The sequence below is a fragment of the Peromyscus californicus genome, unplaced genomic scaffold (assembly GCF_007827085.1).
Source record: "Peromyscus californicus insignis strain IS unplaced genomic scaffold, ASM782708v3 Scaffold_6__1_contigs__length_162567912, whole genome shotgun sequence".
NCBI classification, from domain to species: Eukaryota; Metazoa; Chordata; class Mammalia; order Rodentia; family Cricetidae; genus Peromyscus; species Peromyscus californicus.
The window spans coordinates 106,006,224-106,019,833 of record NW_026294584.1 but is presented as its reverse complement, the minus strand read 5'-3'; the positions used below and the strand labels follow the sequence as shown (position 1 = coordinate 106,019,833).

Here is a 13,610-nt window from a genome sequence, read left to right as displayed (position 1 = left end):
CTCTCTGCAGAGCATGCATCCTCAACACTACCTTCACTTCCCAGGTAAAATCCGGATCTCCAGCCGTGCTAGCCTTCGTGAAAGAGAAGTCATTTGGGCTGCCCAGCTTCATCACGTACACAGTGGGTGTCTCGGATCCCACAGCTGGCAGCCAGGGCCCTCTGTCCACTGCCCTGACCTTCTCCAGCCCTGCCACTAACCAGGCCATCACCATTCCAGTCACTGTGGCCTTTGTGATGGATCGTCGTGGGCCTGGTCCCTGTGAGTCATGGAGGAGACATCAGCTGGCCCAGACCTGGGCAGGGAGAGACAGGCCAGAGGAGCTTTCATCCATAGTGTGAAAGTTGGAGGAGTTAGAAACACAGAATGTCTCTCAGAGTGACAGCCTCTGGCTGTCACTGACACCACACATTATTTTCCTGTCATTGCATCCTCAGCTCAACATCCTACCATGGCTCTATCTGTCAAGGGCAAACCCGACATCCTTCCAGTGGTCCTCGAGACCCATTTGGTCTTTCCTGTCCATTTGTGGCTTGTCTCCCCCTGCACTTCCTGCTGTAGTGCTGGCAGCCTCCTGCTGGTTTCTCAACACAAGACCCCCACCTGAGCCATTGGCATCTCTGTTTCCTTTGGTGATGATGTCATTTCCCTCAGACAACACACTGACTAGTGTCCTCAACTGCTGCAGACTGCCTTTCAAGTATCACCTCTTGGTTGACACAGATTAGAATCTCCCTCCCAGACATGTGTTGACCTATGTAGAAGTAGCATTATTCACCCACTGGGACTCCTGCCTGCCTGACTGTCCCCAAGAAGTCCAACATGAGGACAGCACTTAGCTCAGGTCCCTCCTGACAACAGGAGCTACTCACTTCTTACCTCGCTGAGTACAAGACTTGCCCTGTAGTCACCGAGGCCTAGACCCTGTGCTTTGGCTACCTGAGGACATGCAGACGGTAGAGCCTTCTACCTTCTGGGACAGGGCATATATCAAAGGGGCCAGTAGCCAGGGGAGGGCCCTGCAGTCTGGTGTCGGGGTGGTCTCTCCACCTGAGAGTACTTAGGGACAAGTTGAGTGTATAACACTGACAGGTAGGTGTCAGGGATCTGGGACCCAGGCCACTCCACAGAGGTGGATAGCTTTGGGAGGCAGAAGTGCTGCCTACTCCCACCCTGGGGCTCTTGGCAAGGAGTCAGGGGCTCCTATCCTGTGAGCTTCTGGCACACCAATCCCACATGGTCGAAACCCATAGGGCATTTTTCAGAACTGCTCTTCTTGCTTTGGGGCAGTCTAGCTGCTTCCTGGCAGAAAGGGCACTAAAACCTGATGTGCCAAGCTGGTATCTAAGAACATTTCCTGGAAGGAAGCTTAGTTTAGACAGAGATGGCCCAAGGAACAGAATAAGATGCTACCTTTGTCTGGACACCTCACCCTCACATCTAAGACAGGCTTGGCCCCTGCATCCCAGGCAGTGGGGTATGGTGGACCATGCATACGTCTGGTAGCACAGGAACTCAGTGGGACCCAGCTGTGGCCCTGGTGTTCTGATGTCTGTCTTTCCCCTGATGCAGATGGAGCTAGCATCCTGTCACACTTCCTGGACTCCTACCAAGTCATGTTCTTCACCTTCTTTGCCCTGCTGGCTGGGACAGCGGTCACCATCATAGGTGAGCCAACCACATATCCCTTTTTGCACCCTGCACCCTCTCACCCTGCCCCGTCTCACCAGCCTGTGCTCTTGCAGCTTACCACACAGTCTGTGCACCCCGGGAACTTGCTTCACCCCTGGCCCTCACGCCCCGTGCCAGCCCTCAGCACAGCCCCCACTGTGAGTACTCCAGCCACAGGCACAGCCTGGAGATTCTCCACAAAGGAGTCATCTCCTGGGGGAAGGGTGGGATCCAGGCCCCAAACCCCAGTCTCAGCAGCCTGTGTCAGGGCAAAAGGGGTAGCTAGACAGACCCAGGGACAGATGTGGCAGGGGAGGAGGGTGTCATGTCGACTCAGATGCTAGTCCTGACTCTGAAGGCTTCCCCAGCAGGCTGTGGGCTGGAAGGACTTGGTAGAGGCAGTGCTGTCTAAGCAGGTCAATTCTAGGACAGACAGGCAGGGCTACCACTGAGAGAGCAAGTTGGAATGGGAGGATGGAGATTCTCGATGGTCTTGAGGAAGCCATTCCCCCACAGAGAAAGATAGGAAGGCCCACTCTTTTCAGCGGTCTTTGTTTCTGGTGGCCTGAGGTCTTGGTCACCCTGTACGACTCCTGGAGTACCTCTCCCCGCGAGTCTTCTGGAACTCTGCAGTGTCCTACCCACGCAGCGGTACCCAGCAGCCCTCTGTCTCCCGATTCCCATTTTGTAGTCTGATATCTGTGTAAGAGGCCCTTGGGCTAGTGTCTGCTCATCTCAGTCTTACGGGGTTTTGGATAGAGGACAGTTTTATGGTCAGAAGCTCTGTCCTTGGGAGTCAAAACTCCCAGCATGTCCTAGAATCAGAGCCTCTTTCTGCTGCCTCTGGTCTTTAAAGCAGGACTCCTGAGTATCCCAGCATGCTGGGTAGTGGCCGTCCTCATGACTCTGGCATGTCACACAGCTGTTCTGCTGCAATCTCTCGCCCTTTCTGACCCTTCCTCCCAGTGTTTGTTGGAGTCACCATGGGGTCTTTGTACCATCCCCCCAAAGTACCCACCACTTGCCTCCAGGTCCTTGTCACTTCAGCATTGTGCCCAAGAGTCGGGTCCTCGCATCCTCTTGGCCCCATGGAGAGATAACACAGTGTGTATTGAGACCCATCCAGACTCTGAGCTCAGAAAGGTCAGAGGTCATGCTCCAGGCTGAGTGGATGTATGGAGTCTTGGTCCCAAGCACCATACTTTTATCCTCTTTCAAAAACCTCACGCATCCCTGTGAGGCTCATCAGCAGCTCCCACAGGATTAGCCCACTCTAGCACATAGATTCCTCATTGGAGACAGACTTCCTCCAGTGGGAATCAGGAGACAGAAGGCTGCTGGGTACAGAAGCACTGGTTGAGCAGTGTAGTTTCTATGCCTCCCCTGCCCCTGTCAGTTTCTCCACTGTCTGGGGGAGCGGGGGCTAGCTGTCCCAGGCACAAGCCCATGGCATGCTGCAGGCACTTAAATACTTATTTTGCCTGAGAAGTGTGGTGGGGATATTGGCTCTTATTCCTCCATACTCACTTCCCCTTTCCTCCCTAGATCTTGCCTCATCGCCTGCCACTTTCAACACTCTGCCTCCTGGTCGCAAAACCAGTCCTCCCTCAGGGCTCTGGAGCCCAGCCTATGCCTCTCACTAGCCAGTATGCCAGGCTGGTGTTGCTGCACAGCTAAACTGACACCTCATGGTCACCGTCATGTTCACACTGGGGCGAAACCACATCTGGGTCCTGAGCCATCCTCGCTGCCCTGCATGTGCTGAGCCGCTGCCTGATTCACATGAGCGAGGATTTTTTATTTGTTTGTTTTTAAATCTCCTTCCTAGTCTTGAAAGCTAGGGCTTCCTGGCTTCCCTCCTTCCCATGTGGTATGCGGGATCTGGGGGTGCTGCTCAGTCCTGCGTTTGTCCTGCTCACGGAAGCTCACTCCATGCTCATGGCTTTGAGTAGCTGGAAGCTGTTTCTGCATTGCCTATAGACGGTGTCTCTGTAGCAATCTCAGGGAAAGGGTTTTCTCATTACTGCTGGGGTTTGTGTGGTACTGGGCATGGAACCCACGGTCTCATGCCTGCTAGGCAAGCTCTTATCCACTGGCACACACCCATACAAGCAGGCAGGCACCCATGTGCGCGTCAGCCCTTTTGTGTGTGGGTTATTTTGTTTGTTTGGGTTTTTTGCTTCATGAAAACCTGCTCTTCTCCTTGTCCTATTGATGCTAGGAAATGTGAGAGACAAGCAGGCGTGGGTATCCCGTGAACCCTGTGCTGTCTGAGCCCTCTTACTGGGAGAGTTGCTGAGCTTCCACAGAGTGGCCCTCACCTCAAACTCCTGTGAGGACTGCAGTCTCGAGTCACAGCAGGAGGGCTTTGGTCACTGGTGTGTGGGAGTGCCTCTTGTTCTCTCTAGGGCAGCTTGGGAATAGCCAGAGCATCTTCAGCCTTGCCCTGCAGCTGCTGGCAGGGGTCTTCTGATCCGTTGGTTCGTTCTGAGAAACTGCTGTGACTTGTGCAGCACAAAGACCCAGTGTGACCTGCTCTTCTGTCGTGGAAGACACCAATACAGTACCTCAGCAGATCTGAGCCACCACCCACTCTCCCTCCTCTCCTTCTTTCCTGCCACCAGCGCTCCCCTGGCTGGCCCAGAGACAGAAGGGGATACCTTGGGAATACAGCTCCTGTTCATGTCTGAACTCAGGGACATGGCCACTCTGCTCCAGGTCCAGATGCTGTGACACTGTCAGACAGAGCCAGACACTCGCCTCCAAGTGGACGTGTATGGGCACCACATCACCAAGAGTACAGTTGGCCTGTGAAGGCCAGGTGTGATCCCTTGCATCCTTTGAGGCTGGGCCACAGAATGGACTTTTCTGGAGCTGGGAACAGAGGATTTGTGCCTGGCCTGCCACTCAATCTCCCCCTGGAGCTGTCATGGAGCCTTCCCTGTGTTTGTTTAATAAAGTTCTGTGTAGTTTCTTAAGGGTGTGGAAGTTCCTAGGATGCTGACTCTGCCTGAGTGTCTGCTATGACTGATGACCTGTTTCCAATGGTGCTCTTCCCTCCTCTCTGCCTATGGGGCCTCCCTTCGTACCCTAGAGACCAGGGGCAGTAGCAGAGCCTTGTCTGCAGGAAGACAGCGTAGCCCTCCTTTCATTCTCACTGCTGCCAGTCCTCAGGACTGGCACTCTGCCACCTCCTTCTTTCATTGTCATTTGAAATTCTGACTTTCAACTTAAAATGGCCTTTCCTTGTCCTGCCCCCGGCCCAGGACTGTGTTCCCAAGACCTTGAACGCCTCTGCCTCTCTCTCCTCAAAGGACCAGCTCTCTGCTGCCCTCATTGCTCTCCTCCTCAGCCATGCACCCTTGGTCTCACTTGCCTTTTAGGCGCTCCCATGGGCCCAGCCCAAGCTGGGCACTAGCCCTGCCACATTCCCGCTGAGGGCCCTGCACTTGAGTGGAATGCAATCCTTTCACACCTGGCCACCATACACAGCAAACAGGGTCACAGTAGGCCCTGCTCCATTGTGTCCCTGTCTCCCTCCCCTTTCCCTGCCTCATACAGCATTTGATGTGGGGGGAACAGGTGCTTCCTCAGCCTCCAGGACCTGTTACCACAGCACTTTCCCTACTAACAACATTGTGTGGCCCACACTTCCCTCACCACATAGGACTTCTATGGGAGTGAGCAGTGGTGTCATTCTCATAGCTATCTGGGATGCTGTACATGAGGATATCTAGAATGTGTCCAACGGTATCAAATGCTAAGAAGACACTGTACTTACTGTATATGTGCCTGCCTGGCACAATACACATGATGTTGGTGCTGCCCTTAGGTAAGACCCCTCTGAAACACAAGATAGCTGCCAGGATCCAGGCAGCACGTCACATCCAGACACGGCAGTGTGGAGAAGAACAGAAAGAAACTCTCCTGAAGGTACTCTTCAGGGCCCAACAGACAGTTTAGCCATCTCCATGGCTAAGGTCTGAGCCACTCCTAGCCTGTGGCTAGTGAGTACACTGGAATGATCATATCTTGAGGGCCTCTCGATGTCAGGAAGCTAACCACTGGCTCCTCCTAGATGATAGAAAAATTGCAATGTCTTCCGGTCACCTTTGTTCCTGGGGCTACTGAGTTTCCTTCCTCTGCCCACCTGGAGTGCTGGGGACCTGATAAGAGCTGGCCATTAAGCTCCTCCCCAGGGGGAGAACACAGCCAGAGCTTTATGATAGTAAACCTGACTGGGCATGCTGACAACCCAGAGAGACCCACAGAGCTTGACTGGGTTCCCAGCTGAGCAGCTCTCACTGCCTGAAGGTGCCAGAAGATGCTTTTAGCACCAAGAGTACAGAATTGCAAAGAGGTGTTTTTCTCTAGAATTCTTAAGTTTGAGCATTAACCCTCTAAGTCTTGCTCTTTGTCTGTCTACGTGCTCACCTGTTGGACAGATTGGAGCTCTTAGTTTGCTCCCTATTGCTGTGATCAAGCAGCATGACTAAAACCAACTTGAAGAGGAAAAGGTTTATTTCATCTATAGGTTTGAGTCCAACATGGAGGGATGTCAGGGCAGGAACTTGAGGCAGGAACCTGGAGGAGAGACCATGGAAGAATGATGCTTACTGACCTGTTTTCCAGTGCTTTCCCAGCCTGCTTTTTTTATTCAGCCAAGGACCACATGCCCAGGTGGCTCCCTCCACAATGTGCTAGCCCCTCCCACATCCATCATCAATCAAGAAAATGGCCCCACAGACTTGCCTACAGGCCATCTGATGGAGGCAAGTTCTCAAGGATTCCTCTTCCCAGATGACTAACTTGTGCTACATTGTCAGAAAACCTAAACAGCACACAGGCTGGCTGGAAACCCTTCATCTTCAGTCTGAAATGTGGACACAGGTTGAGCCCTAGGCTCTAAGTTGATGAGGGCACCTGGAACCCGAAGGTGGGGCAGGAATGCAGACCTGCCTCACTGCAGTTTTTACTTATCACCAGTGGCCTTTTACAGGTGGCTTCAACAAGAAGCAGGTAGCATACTGTATCCCTCTTTCCAGCCTCTTGGCCTCTCTGTGTGCCAGCCTCTCCAGAGAACATTTGAAGGTCTTCCTACCCAGAGAAATTGCATGTTGCTCATGTGACTTTCTTTCATGAGCATACATGGTAGGTAGACGCAGCAACGGTCTGTTTGAAGGTTCTACCATGGACAGGAAGCCCTGTGCTGGTGAAATGGCCATATGGGTCTCAGGTGTTCTCTCCCCATCCCAGATGAGCCCACTTGGCAGATAGTGCCTGGGAAAACAAGGTGATTGCTCATAGTCCCTGGCATAGGGTCCACAGTTAAGGGGTACATGGCTGCTCAGGAGGACCATGTACCCAGAAGGAAGAGATTTTAATTTATGAAAGAAACAGTTCATCACATATTTTCATAAGAAAATAACATTTTGTTATTGTTAAATTTATTTATTTGAGGGGGTCAGATGGCATTGGCTTTGTCCTTCCACTATGTGAGTTCTGGGGATCCAACCCAGGTCACCAAGGCTTGATAGTGAGTGCCTTTAGCCACTGAGCCATCTTCTTGGCCTGTAGAAAATAAAAAAAAAACTTTTCACAAAAAAATGACTCATAAAAGGATTAAAAATTTTCAGTAAAATTCCACATTAAAATTCTTTTTGGCTTTGTTTGTTGTTTTACTGAGACAGGGTCTCAGTGTGTAGCCTTGACTAGCCTGGAACTCATTCTGTAGACCAGGCTGGCCTCGAACTCACAGAGATCTGTCTGCCTCCTGAGTGCTGGGATTAATAAAATAAAATTATTTTTATTTTTCACTGGCAAAAAATAAAACCCAACTTGATAGAAGAGCACATAGAATAGTGTGGTGACTTGATGTCTGTCATATACTGCAGGCAGTTAATTGGTAGCACAATCTTGGGTTTCTGAGCTTTGTTGGGTTTGGTTTTGTTTTGGTACTTTTTTGTTTTTTTTCCCTAAAAGCAGATAGGAAACTATGACTTAAATCTCATTTAGCATCTGCCTTCTGTCTCATTTTCTCATTAACTAATAAAGTTGTTCCAAGATTTCCAAGGCAACTTTTATACTTTTTTTAAAGATTCTTTTATTGTTTTTAATTTTTATGTGTATGCGTGTTTTGCCTGTGTGTGTGTATGCCTGTACACCATGTGTGTGCCTAGTGCCTGCATAGGCCAGAAGAGGGCATTGGATCCCCTAGAACTGGAGTTGGCATGGTTGCAGCCTGCCATGGAGGTACTAGGAATTGACTCAGTTCCTCTGGAAAAGCAGCCAGAGCTCTTAATGACGAAGGCATCGTACCAGTTTCTATTTTTATTATTTTTAATCGTGTGGGGTGTGTGTGTGTGTGTGTGTGTGTGTGTGTGTGTGTGTGTGTGCATGTGACTACAGGTGCCTGCAGAGGTCAGAGGTCAGACTCCCTGGAGCTGAGACTACAAGCAGTTGTGAGCCTCCTGATGGGGATGCTTGGAACAGAACTCGAGGCCTCTGGAAGAGCAGTGCTCGCTCTTTAACTACTGAGCCATTCTCCAGTCCACTCCTCTCTTTTCTTGATTGATACTGGTTTGTGGTCTGTCCTAGACCCCGAGCAAGAAAAGGGAAGAAAAGCTCACAGTGAACACCAGATGCTGGGAGTCTTCAACAGGGACACACAGTGAGCCTATGGAGCAGGCTGGTACTTTGCATGTGGATATTTTCATGAAGCAGTTTGTCTCCAAAAGAATTTATTTAATTATTTCATTTATTTATTTGGGTTTTAGGGCTGCCGCAGGCATGAGCTGTGAGGCAGAGGTATAGACACCATGCATTTCTGCCTGGGGGTTATCCTCAAGGAACTGATGGGAACTGTGTTTTTGACACGAAGCCAGTGCAGAGTAAAGAAGAAGGGAAGCCAAAGCCCAGCAGTGGCTTGGGACCAGCTATTACTTTGTTAAGTTTTATGTTGTATGTAATTAGCAAATAAAAGTCTGTGGAGGATTTCCACAGTCGCCTCATCAGGTGACCACTTTCATTTACTGAAATGAGCATCTTAGTGTTCACTGAAAGCAAATAAAAGCAAATTATAAGACCCAGGGAACTGAAATCTGAAGACCGGCCACTTCCCCAGTCTCCCAGCACTGAAGTCCTCAGTGAAGGCCAGTTGAGTCGGGCACAGAGCTGTGGGCCAGGCAACAAGGTCCAGATAGCCGTCTGATCTGCCAGTTATCAGGTGGGTGTCTTTGTGGACTTTCCATCCGAACCTTGGTTTCCCTCCGTCATTAGCTTTCTGTGTGGGTCTTGTAGATCTTAAATGTCCCACAAGAGCCCATGTGGTAAAAACTTAGTCACCAGCCTGTGGCACTCACTGCTAGGAAGTGGTAGAACCCATGAGAGAGGTGGAGTCCAGAGGAAGTAAAGTTAGGTCTCTGGGAGTGTGCTCTGAATGGGCTGTTGGGATCTGTACTCTCTCTCCCTCCTCCTTGCCCCTCCCCTCAGTTTCAGGTGAGCTGCTTTGCTCTACCATGCATTACCACAGTGTGCTTCATCCCAGAGCCACCGCACGGACAGTAGGCATGAGCCCACCCAATCCTGTCCGTCTTGTAAGCTGATGCCTCACGGCTGTTCGTGTGATGACAGAGGAGCCTGTGTTGAATATGGATTTTCCTCTTTGCTCCCCCTCGGGGCTCCAGAATAGCCACTCCCAGTTCTGAGGTCTCAATACTCTCTTCAGGACTTGCTACTTGAGTGGTCCCCTGAGCCACTTACCAGACACACAGAATCCGTAACCAACCCAGTCCTGACAGGACAATGCGGATGGGCCAGATAGATACCCGCAGAGAGGGACAGCTGGAGAGGGGGCTGGTGCAGTTCTCAGAATACAAGGCAGATAGGACCCACTTGATAAAATTCCACATGTTATCAGGCTGAGTGGGCTACTTAATTTGATAATTAGAACCTATTTTATCAAGTCATGTCATAAAATAATCTAATCACAGTTAATCCTCATTGTGTTTCATCTTGTCAATGGCTTAATAGTTTCTATTTCCTGTTAATAAAAATATACCACTAAACACAGGAAGAGGGATTACAGATGCCACCAAGAGAAGCTGTGGGGGATACAGTTTGTCAGAGTTCTTAGGGAGCAAACCAAAGATTGTTAAATCACCCTTATAGGCCATAGGGAATCAAGGATGGTCCTTGAGCAGGGGTGTGAAGTGTTTATGACAGACAAGGAAGGTTGTTGTGGGGAGGTATGTGTGAATGGGACTCATTGGTGGACAGCATGGTGGTCAGTCGTGGGAAGAGGGACAGGACTGTACTGGGGGGAGATCTGTGTTGTCTCCTCTTTGCCCTTTTGTTCTCTTTTAAAGGTTTGTTTTATGTGTATAAGTGTTTGTCTGCATGTATGTCTGTGTACCACTTGCAGGCCTCTGCCCATGGAGACCAGCAGTGGGTTTCTGATCCCCTGGAACTGGAGTTGAACCCTGATCCTCTCTCAAAGCAACAAATGCTCTTAACCACTGAGCCATCTGCAGCCCTTGCCCCTATGTTACTTAATCAGGTTCCCCCTGTGCCCTCTGGGCAAAAGGAAGAGGCCAGACTTCTGATGTGGTATTGCCTGCCCTGCCAGACCCTCCACCTTGGCCCGGAACTTCTGCTTAACCACTCTAACAGGGGACTTAGTGGCCTCTGCAGCTACACACCCTCAGGTGGGGTGCTGTCCTGTGGCCTCTGAGAGTCCAGACCTCAGAGCCCTGGGAAAGCGGGTGGCTGACCCCTCTCCAAACTCCAAACTGACTAATGACTATGTTAGTCAGAAGGATTGCTGATGAGGCCTGAATGACAAAGTTGTCCCTTCCCTGCCTGACTCAGAGAGAGAGGAGGGAGATAGCACCAGGGATTCCGGTGGCTGGGAAAGGAGGAGCTTCCACCCCGGAATCTGGCTGTGCCCACCCTTCTTCCATCGTTCCAATCTGGACACACCCTCCCTTCCACCCTACCTCCCACTGTGACCTGGAACTTTCTATAGTCCATGGTCTGTGCGTGTGTGTCCCTCCCTTCTCCCTCAGCCCAGTCCCTCTGTCAGGAGAGGCAGCAGAGACTTTCACTGTCCCCTCCCCTCCTTTTTCCTTGCAGTGCCTGTACCCTCCCTGTTCTACCTGAGGTCTTCTGATGATCGGCTCACATCACTCAGAGAGTGGTCAGTGCTGACTGGACTAGAAAACAGATCAGCAAGGAGAAAATCGAGTGCTCACCGCCTCTGACACAGCCTACTCCATCACTTAGCACGTTTGAGTTTTTAATTGATCTATTATACAGTTTCATGGGGTGTGATATTTCACGACACGTATACATTGTCAGATCATGGCAATGACGACACCTGTCACCTTCAACACCCATCATTTCTGTGAGAAGACAGCATATAAGATCCCCTCCTCTGGCTGCTTTGGCTACCGTATGTTACCGTGAGCTACGATCTGTCCAAGCAGACAACACCATAGAATATTCTTCCTGACACACTGTAACTTGTTCCTATTTGTTTCGTTTAGATTTATTGGTACAGGGTTACATGCTGTAGTCTGACTAGCCCAGATCTCACTGTGTAGCTCAAGCTGGTCTTGAATTTCACAGTGCTAAGATGATAGCTGTGAGCCACCATACCTGCGTTGTAACTTGTTCCTATTCGACAACATTCCCCTCACCCCCTCTGGCGACCCCTCTACTCTCAGTATCTTGGTCATCAGCTTTCCTAGGTCCTATACTCGAGGTGGTCCACCTGGTACCTGGCCCGAGCATGGCTCGTTTCACTTAACACAGTGATCTCTAGCTTCTTCCATGTTGTCACAGTTGTTGGAATTCCTTTTTTTTTTTAAACTGCTGAATTGTATTCCACTGCAAAAATAAGCCATATTTTCTTTTTCTGTGCATTTATTGGTGGGTGTGTAGGTTACCTCCGTGTCCTGACTGTTGTGACCAGGGATGCCAAGCACCTGGCATGCAGGTGGCTTTTCCACATGCTGGCTTCATTTCCTTGGATGAATACCCAGGAGTAGGATTGCTGGGTCATGTGGTGCTTCTATTTTTAATTTTTTGAGGAACTTCCACACTGTTTTCCATAATGGTTGTACTAATTTACATTTGTTCTTCCAAGGTTTTTTCCTGTGTGAAGATTTTATATATATATATATATATTTTCTATTGCAAATATATATATGTATATATATACATATATATATATATGTATATATATATCCACAGAGAGAAATATACTTCACACAGAAATGTCAGCAGACTGTGGAAATAGTGTAACCTGTGTTCTTCATGCAAATAGCCCATGGACATTTGCTGTGTCAATAAGTGTATGTCCTTATCCCTCAGCCATTCTTTATATGTTTATTTAACACCTACTATGTGCATTGTGTTTGGCTCTAGGTTTGCACTAGAGTGCAGATGATCTATTTCTGCCTTAAGAATGCCAACAGTCTAAGGGGAGAGAAAGATAAGTCAAAACTCATAGCAATGCCAAGACCCTGCAAATAGGATGTGCTCCCAGAAGATCACGTGATTAGGGACTTGCCTGTTCAGGGAGAGCTCTCCAGAGAAGCAATGCCAGTCTGGGATTTGACTGACAGGCTGGTATTAAGCAAGGACAGAGGGGAGGGGAGGGAGCTACCGACAGTAAGTAGGAAGAGCTTGGGCAGAGGCTCCTGGCTGGAAGGAGTTTGGCCACTGTGGTTGACCACAGAGTGAGAGAAAGCCTGGGAGAGGAGCTGAGGTGTCAGCAGAGGCCAACCTCAGGGCATGGACAGCTCAAGCAATTCCCTGCTCATGAGCATCTAGTCCCACAACAGGCAGTCTACACTTCTTTGCTCATTTCTCACTGACAACCTTTCAGACAGGGCCGAGGGTCTCCTCTGTGTGGGTCCCCACCACCAGCCCTTGCAAGGTCCTCCTTCTTGAGCCAGCCACACTGACTCAGGAGCTGACTCTGCTCCAGTGGACAGCACAGCAATGACTCTGGTTATCCAGGCCTAGCCTGGAGGGGACCAAGGCTGCTTTGAAGACTGGGATGGTGGAAAACAATTGAGCTTCCCTGTGTGGGAGGGAGGTGCTCCCTGGGCAGGACCTAGGAAGCCTCTGCCCCTCCCCAGCCTTCTGGAGCTCAGGGAGAATACAGAGGAGACTCAGCTCAGGCTCAAGAAAATTCAGGCTTGTCTAGGGAGAGGGGGGCCATCTCAGTAGCTCTCCAGAAGAAAGGCCAAAGCCAGGCGCTAGGTTGGGGTGGTGGCAGGAAGGTCTAAGGCCAAGAGACTTCTGGGGCTGAGCAATTGAGTAGGCTGGGCCTTCTGCTGACCTTTTAGAAACAGTAAAAAGAGTGGTAAGGAGAATGCTGGGCCAGGCTGCTGCTTCCTGTCTGCAGGTTCCAATCCTAGCTCCGCTTCTCACAAGCTGTGTGACTGTGAGCAAGTTAGTTGCCTGACCTCGTGGTGCCTGTTTCCTCATTCAGGAAATAGCACCTCCATCGTATGCATGGATTTGAGCAGTGTATGAGTCAATTTATAGGAGAGTGTCAGATATGTGGAGAATATTCTAGATAGAAGAATTGCTGCGGTTTTGGATCTTAAGTGTTCCCCGGAGGCACATGGGCTAAAAACTTCATCACCAGTCTTAGCTCTGGGAGAAGGTTTAGTAACCTTCAGGAGGCAGGGTCTAGGAGGAAGAAATGGGGACATTGGGGTTGTTTTCGATGGCAAATACTGTGATGCTAGCACCTTTCTTGCTTTGCTTCCCAGTTACCATGGAGCAAACAGACCTCTGCCACTCACGACCACCGTGATGTGCTGTGCAACCATAGGCCTGAAACAACAGGACTGAGTGGCCATGGACTGGACCCTCTGAGACCGTGAGCCAAAATAAACTGTCCCTCCTTTAAGTCAGTTGCC

The 13,610-nt window shown here is 50.1% G+C and overlaps 1 protein-coding gene across 1 annotated transcript in view; it reads left to right on the top strand.

Moving 5' to 3' along the window:
* The window catches only part of Nup210 (nucleoporin 210), a 99,681-nt gene extending 95,032 nt beyond the window's left edge, over nucleotides 1-4,649 (top strand). Inside the window, exons 37-40 of the mRNA XM_052719750.1 lie at nucleotides 45-261; nucleotides 1,573-1,668; nucleotides 1,746-1,829; nucleotides 3,217-4,649. Coding sequence (XP_052575710.1) covers nucleotides 45-261; nucleotides 1,573-1,668; nucleotides 1,746-1,829; nucleotides 3,217-3,314 — 495 coding nt within the window. The 3' untranslated portion in view covers nucleotides 3,315-4,649. The remainder of the gene's footprint in view (nucleotides 1-44; nucleotides 262-1,572; nucleotides 1,669-1,745; nucleotides 1,830-3,216) is intronic.
* The last annotated feature ends 8,961 nt before the right edge of the window (nucleotides 4,650-13,610 follow it).